Source organism: Brienomyrus brachyistius, unplaced genomic scaffold (assembly GCF_023856365.1).
Source record: "Brienomyrus brachyistius isolate T26 unplaced genomic scaffold, BBRACH_0.4 scaffold846, whole genome shotgun sequence".
Taxonomy (NCBI): domain Eukaryota; kingdom Metazoa; phylum Chordata; class Actinopteri; order Osteoglossiformes; family Mormyridae; genus Brienomyrus; species Brienomyrus brachyistius.
Window position 1 is genome coordinate 32,303 of NW_026043121.1, and position 7,920 is coordinate 40,222.

The window sequence follows — 7,920 nt, forward strand, 5'->3', positions numbered from 1 at the left end:
GGGGGGTGCAACCATGTCCATTGCACCCCCCTCTCGCATTACCCCATTTACATAGACGTCTAACCGCACAGAGCTTTAGCAAAAACTGCCAACTACAGCTCCAAGCCCACTAAGCAACTGACAGCCAGGCAATTCTAGGCAGGGATGCCAGTGGATGGGAAGGGGAAAGAGTGGGCACCAGATGGCAGGCCCGTGCACCTAACCTCCCCCTAACCATAAGGACCCCCCTTAAATCAACTGATTGTAAAACAGGAGTTGTAGGGTGATCGCCTGGATTGAGGCAACTACAGGGGATCACACTGCTTTCAGTGACGGGTAAGGTCCTTGCTAGGGTCATCCTTAGCAGGATTCATAATTACTTGCTTGCCTGTCAGCCACCAGAGCAGCCTGGTTTTGCACCTCAGAAGTCTACCATCGACCATATTGTGGCAATGAGGGTTCTCACTGAGCTCAACCATGAATATTGGCAGAGGTTCTTTGCAGCCTTTGTTGATTTTTGTGAAGCGTTTCACTCGGTTGATTGAGTTGCCCTGTGGGACATCTTGAGACTTCACGGGATCCCCCCGAAGTTGCTGGGCATCATGGCCGGCCTGTACACTGGTACTGATAGTGTGCAGAGTTCTGCATTTCACCAGGGGTGTGTTCTTGCTCCTACTCTAGGACATGGGGTCCAGCAGCTGTGCAGCATCCTTTGGTGAAGAAAGATTTATTCATCTTGACTTTGCCAACAATGCTGTGATCTGAGCGGAGCCAATGGAGGCTCTGATCAGGGCTCTCGAGAGACTGTGAAGAGTCCGAGTGTCTAGATAAAGACCAAGATCCAGGCATTTAATGACTTCTTAGGCACAGCCTTCTGTAGTGTGACTGTCTATAGGGAGAAGGTTAACCTTGTAGAGAGATTAATTTATCTCAGCAGCAGTGTTTATGCCTCTGGTGACTACCTATGAAGTCAGCAGACCGTTTGGGAGAGCACAGGAGTTCATGAGGTTGCTGGAACGGGGTGTGTGGTATTCCTGATATCTGAAAGAGGAAGGTTCAAGTCTCCCTGCCTTGCTGTATGGCTGCGAGACATGGATGCTATCCAGTTAAGCGGAGATGAAGTTTGGACTCTGGTACTGTCTCTCTTTGGAGAATCCTTGGGTACTGCTGATTTGACTTAGTGTCACCGTGTGGTAGGTGCGGCAACATGCTGCATCAGGGAATGCTCCCCAACCTGGTGCTTGGGCTGCCAGGAAGTCAATTTTTTGATACATTGCTAAGTATGAAGCTTTTCAACATTTTGCATCTCCACAACGCAAAACATGCATTTTTGTGATTTGGGTGCCCGTTTCGCTAAGTTTGCATATGGGGACACTTAGGTTGCTGAAAAATTGAAATTTTGACGTGACAGTTTTTCAACATTCTGTATCCCTGAGAAGCAAAACACATTTACTAGAGCAATTGGATTCATGATCTAAATTTAACAAAAATGACAAGTTTCCTTTTTTTGTAGGAAATTATACCCTTTTAATTCATACTAGCATCTACATAATGGTTGTTGAATACTTCACAATATATTAAATTGAGATGGTACGGTACATGCATACAATCCAAGCTGTATGAGAACCCACAGTCACCAATACACAATGAAAAACAAATAAAATCCCTCAAAAAAAAAGAAAAAAATAAGCCATGAAACAGTTGAGTGCTGTATAGACAAGCACATCAGCTTTAATACAGCGGGGGGCTATAGGGTTCATCTCCAGCAATGTCTCGTTTCTTATCGAGGAAAAAGGGGGAAAAGTCACAGTCACACGCGAGTGCCACTCACACGAGACATCACTATAAACACTCTCTCGTGATGCTTTGCCAGAAAGTACTCATTTGCTGTGCCTTGCTTGAGCCCCAGGGGTTAAAATAAATGTTTTGAGACATGTATTCCTGTAGATCATTTCAACTAAAACTTCCAGAAATGGCCAGATATCCACAGAGATTAACATTTAGCACACTTCACCCACCATTACCCATGTGAAACGTTTTAACCACCTGACGTGACTTTTTGTGCATTACAAGCCCTAAGTCCCTAGTGTGCCTGAGCACCAATGGGAGACTTAACAGGGTTACCCCAACAGTCATTTCAAGCAGCCTTAACCACATTTAAGTGTATCAACAAAATTGTTTATACCTTAGCAAAAGGTAACACAGCTCAAGAATGCACACTACTCAAAACATTCCTTTTGCTTTTGCAATTAAAGAAAAGGAAAAAAAAACATTACTTTTAATATATTAACATTGCTGGAGTAAATTTAGCGTTCCTAAATCAAATCTGTGTAATCCATTGATTTCTCTTTCACAGAAAGAACTTAGATACCGGGGCTTGACAAGGTATACAGTAAGCAAAGGGAGTGTTATCAAAATAAAATAATAATAATAATAATAATAATAATAATAATAATAAGACATTCAAGTACAGTAAGATTTCTGCTTGAAAATACAAAACTATGTGGGAAAGCATTAAAATCATGTGTCAATCAGAATGGCATTAAAAAAAGCTGAAGTGCTAGATCACCTTTTGTTCCTTCACCAAACATTTACCAGCACCACTGCTGTCTAGAAACAGTTGCCAAGGTGGCTGTATGGGCAGCGCCCAGCCTACTGAACAGGATGACATCCCTCTTCAGTGAGAGGGACTATGGCTCCTTGTGTTTCTGGGTACCAGACTGCAGCTAAGCTCCTCTTACAGCAGCATCTCAGATGTTGCACAGAGGCAGTACAGCTGAAGTCACGCCCCCTTACTCTCCATAATCCTGAGTCAACATATTGCTTCTCTTCGACGTTCATTTCTTCTTTTCTTCAAAACGTTTGCATTAACAGAAAAAAAAAGTTTTACATCCACAGACACAGGAAAGCCTTTTAAAGGTTTTCTTTAAATATATAAACTTCTCCATTAGAAGCTGGGTCAGCTTTTGCTTTTCAGTTTTTTAGTATGTTTTTAAAGATTTTATTTCTAGTGTGCATATCTTTCTCCATCATCATACATTAAACATGGAGTCTTTTTGGGTCCAGACTGATCAAAGCATCCATTTGGTGCGTTTAGTCCACGGCCCTTTAAAAGGTAACAGCTGAGGTCAAGCTCAGTTGTGCTGCAATGTATTGGACTCTATAGGAGGGGCAGAGTCATACAGAGTGTCTGTGTCATGTGTGGGCTCTCCAGCAAGTGTGCATGGGTTTGACAATGTCCCTGCTCCACAGTCACAGAAAAACCTATAGTGAAGAGAAAGTTATTAATATCCCTGAATGGAACTATTAAAAGTCACAATGCAGTTAAATTCTTGCACAGTTCAAATGTAACCTATTGACTGTTTATTACAAAGAACTACTAGGCATGAGCAATACAAACTGACAAAATGTCATTTTCATGATTATGAACATATCATCAGTTTGAGTATTCTATCGTGATATAGCCTAAATACTTGTTTCCTTGTGTAATTAACAGTTGCGTACAAGTCTGTTGTTTGTATAATTCTATTTAGTGCAGCTGCACTAACCTGTCGTGCCGAATGAACTCAACATCATGTCCTTGATGGCACTTCTTGATGCAGTTCAGGCAGATGGCATTACGGTCTTTGGTGTTGCATGTGTGACACCTACAAGAGATGAAATGGAGGTTTTGATTGGTGATATGCTCATCAGATAAAAATGTATGCTGTTGGGGGTTGGGGGCATTTACCTATAAAAATCGTGCATCGGGTAGCTGGTGTAACTGGAAATCTTATACAGGCACTGCCCCCTAGAGACAGCTTTTTCAATGGCATCTTGGTTGTTCATTATCTTGTTATCTGTGGAGGAAAATGCACAGTCAAAACAACTAGAAACTCAAAATGCTAATGTTGGAAATATCCACCAGCAGATGACCTCTGTATGAAACTGTACATGGAACATCTTATAGTCCCTCCTCTTCTTTTCTTTCTAGATTTAAACTCCCATCTGGAGGAAATATCTGGTATTTTTAGAAAATCAATGCCCTCTACCTGTCAGTTGGACTCATTTCCTACTTATATGGTTAAATCCTGTTTGCCCTCTCTTTCCTCTCTGGTAACTAACATCATGCATTCCTTCCCTATTGCTGGTCTCATTCCTTTATCTCTCGAAACAGCCATCATAGAAAGAAAGAAACCTGGACTCTTACAACATAAATTTTCTTCCAATCTCAAATTTACCTTTCATCTCTAAAATCACTTGAAAAAACTGTCCAGCCTCACACCTACTCTCCTAGTAGGTGGTAGTGTAGTGGATTTAAGCTGAATCTTCAGAGTAGCAACAAGTCTGTGGTCAGAATTCACAAACTAGGCATTTCTGTAGACCCTGCAGTTTTGAAGGAGCTTCCAATGTCTGCCAGCGAGGATGTGATCGATCTCCTTCGCTGCACCACCAGCATTGGAGTACCAAGTCCAATGATGCGGCTCAGGGCAATGGAACCAGGATCCAGCGACGGGCAGCCCCGACCTTTCGCAAAGTCAAGGAACATGGAGCCACTCTCACCCTGGTCTCCAGACCCATGGGGACTGAAACAGTCCTGAGAGCCAGCCCTGTCAGTGCCAGTGGTCACTTTGAAGATGTTACCCATAACCAGAGTGTCACCTCGTGGGCACTCTTCAACCACTAAGTGAAGTTGTGAGTAAAATGTCTCCCTCAATGAGACATCACTTAATGTGATCAGAGCATATACTGAAACAACAGACAAGACACCCAAGGAGTGCCTTAGCCGGAGTCTCATAATACACTCATTGAAAGGAGTGACATCAGACACCATCAGGAGGAGCCGATCTGCTACAGCAATGGCTACTCCCCGAGTATGGCAGCCATCAGTCTGACCAGACCAAAAGTAGGTATACCCACCTACAGAGATCCGGCCACTCCCCAGTCTGCGGGAATGTTGCTACCAAAATGCGGAGTTTACGAAGCTTCCCCGACAGCAAAGAAAGATGACAGAGAGAGACAAGATGTTCCATGCGCCCACCCAGATGGGCCACATCAAACTGGGACCCAAGGGCCGCCATGCAGCAGGCAACGCCTCAGCACCACACCAGCCCCAATCCTCAACAGGCCTGACACTTTTAGCTCTCTGACGGTTTCAACTCATCTGGGTATGAGGCTCCTGAAGGCCTCTCCCATCCCCTTCATGGTGCATGCAGCTTTCCTTTGGGTAGCTGCAGCAAAGCTACTCCTGTGGAGAGCAGACGGGTATCGTGCCTTTTTATATCGAGCAGTTGCGAGTTGTTTTATGGTGGCTGGAGTGCAAATCCCGCCACCAACCCCCCAAATATTTTTCCTTGCAAGTAGAAGGATTGCTTTCAGGGCTGGATGCAGTTTAACATCATACCCAGGACATGTTCTTGACACCTTAAGATTTAATAAAAAAATTTATAAAATCTTAAAGCTGACAACACTGCTATTCTTGTACCTGCTCTAGTTATAACTGATATTGATTATTGTAATTCTATCCTCTCTGGTCTTCCTCACTACCTCCTCCACAAATTTCAACTGGTACAGAATGCAGCTACCGCTTATATCATTACCAGAACCCCTTCTATAGAAAACATCACTCCTGTCATTTAGCATCTTCACTGGCTCCCTGTTAAATATCACACTGAGAAGCAAAATTTTAAAATCACTTTCAAGACAATCGATAATCTGGCACCTCTGTTTCTCTGATCATCTACATATCTCTACTCTTTCAGCCTAGCTAACCAGCCTAACCCTAACCCTAACCCCTCATCTCAAACTCTCTACTAAAACTTTTGGAACGTTGATTTTCTTCCTACCTTTAAATCTCACCTTAAAGCACATGCCTGTTCTGTATAGTATTTCAATGTTGTATTAACATTGGTTTTATTGCAACTATTTTTATTATATATATATATATATATATATATATATATATATATATATATATATATATATATATATATATATATATATATATATATATATATATATATTATGTGACTGTTCGGTAATGTGTATATAAGGTCCTTGAGTGTCTTGAAAGGCACCTAAATATAAAATGTATTATAATTAAAATCAGGTCTGGTCTTTCAAAAGCCATAAACGTATGGGCACAGAACAGAGAAAGGAGAGGAACAGAGCAGAGTATTCAGTTACCTTTCATTGTCACATTGACACCAGAGGCGAGGAACAAGCCTCCAAAGCGGTTGTTGAAAATTTGATTTCCTTCCAGAGTTGCAGTGGCATGATTGGTGATCTCAATCCCTACAATACAGAAACAGCAAAGTCTAAAATCTTATACAGTGGCTTGCAAAAGTGTTCAACCCCCTTGAAAGTCATGACGATTGTCTGAAGTATAAAATTTATATACACAATTTTCTCAAAAACACTTTTGAGTACTGTTGAGTACTCTTTTGCGCCAGTATATTTTTCAAGGCCCAAATAGATCAGTTGTTTTAATATCATTAAAAAAACAAGAAAATCATTATAAATGCTGTTTGCCTAAGTATTCAACCCCTATGCTTTGGAAATTGCAGGTTTACACAAATGACAAATTAATTATAACTGACACCAAAATGACCAAAGTTAAATATGATTAAGTACTACTTAGTCTTGATGTTTCCCCCCAAATACGAAAGAGGCCCTTTGGAAGGGTAATTGTCTTTCTTGGACAATCACTGCAAAAATTAAGACAAATGAGCATTCTCCTGATGTGACTGAAGTCACTGCAATGCAGAAGGCAGGAAATGGCTACATAAAAATACCGACGAGACTGAATGTCCCGATAAGCATTGTTAGATACATCATCAGAAAGTAGAAGGTTCATCACAGCACCCAGACCATTACTAGAACAGCAAGATGTCGACTGGTGAGAGAAAGCAATAAGAGTCTCGCATTAACACAGCACGTTAACGCCGATAACGGCCCACCATTAATTATAATATTCATTAATTTAGGTAAATCTTCCTCATAGCCCAGCCAGGCCCACACACGCTATCCTGCTGCATCCGCCCTGTTTAACACTCCCTCCTTGTAAAATCATGTAGCTACCATGCTTACCGTTTCAACTACACTCCTCCTGCTCACTCTGTCTCTGTCCCTCCTTGACTTCACTGTCAGATACCTGCTCCTCTGCCTGGGTGCCGCCATGACTAGTCACCTCTCCTCCATGTGCTATGTTCACCTGTTTAGTGTCGTCAGGTAACGTTACTGTTGGCTTGGAAACCGAAGCTACAGCACTAAACATGTCGGTTATTTTTGCACATGTTGAGGCATCAACCTCTAGATTTTTTTTTTTTTTTTTTTGGCCCGCAACTTCTCTGCACCCCCCTTGCACTTTTGCTTCTCCATCCTAAATCCACTGATTTCTGGCTCTGAGCCACTGACTGCATCTGGCACAAGAAACACAGGGGGAGGGGTGGAGCCTGTTAAGAGATGATTAGGCCAGCCCAGTGTCAGTATAGAAAATGAACCAATGGGCCGATGTCCCTGCTTTATGGGCCGGTCCTTGGCCAAATAATTCATATTAAATCGACCAGCCCCCAAGTGCGTCGGCCCACCAGGCATTTGCCCGGTATGCCAGATTACCAGTCCAGCCCTGAGCTCAGGAGCAACTGTTCTTTTCTGGCGCTGAGTAACGTTACCGACGTTAGATATTATTAGGTATTTCGCCCCGCCGGTGTTTTTTACGGAGTTAAACGCGAACAGAAAACGCAGCTCACTGCCCATAACAATCGCGCTGTTAATAAACAGACAGGACAGACAAGCACTCACGCCGACCAAAATAAGAACAATAAATAGAAATAACACAGCCACCCACTAAACAATTAAAGCACACAAACACTCAGAATATACGTTCCAAACACCCCAAAAACAATCACAAACAATCCCAAAACAATCGCTGCAGCTCAACACCACTCTCTCGCAATATCC

The 7,920-nt window shown here is 42.4% G+C and overlaps 1 protein-coding gene across 1 annotated transcript; it reads right to left on the bottom strand.

The window, feature by feature from the left end:
• Positions 1-1,508: 1,508 nt before the first annotated feature.
• LOC125729874 (F-box only protein 11-like) lies at positions 1,509-7,280 on the bottom strand. The gene is made up of 5 exons (XM_049005712.1): positions 7,048-7,280; positions 6,145-6,252; positions 3,710-3,818; positions 3,528-3,626; positions 1,509-3,243 (listed from the first exon to the last, which is right to left on the bottom strand). The coding sequence occupies exons 2-5, from the start codon at positions 6,149-6,151 to the stop codon at positions 3,114-3,116; spliced, it is 345 nt and encodes a 114-aa protein (XP_048861669.1). The 5' UTR covers positions 6,152-6,252; positions 7,048-7,280; the 3' UTR covers positions 1,509-3,113.
• Positions 7,281-7,920: the final 640 nt, after the last annotated feature.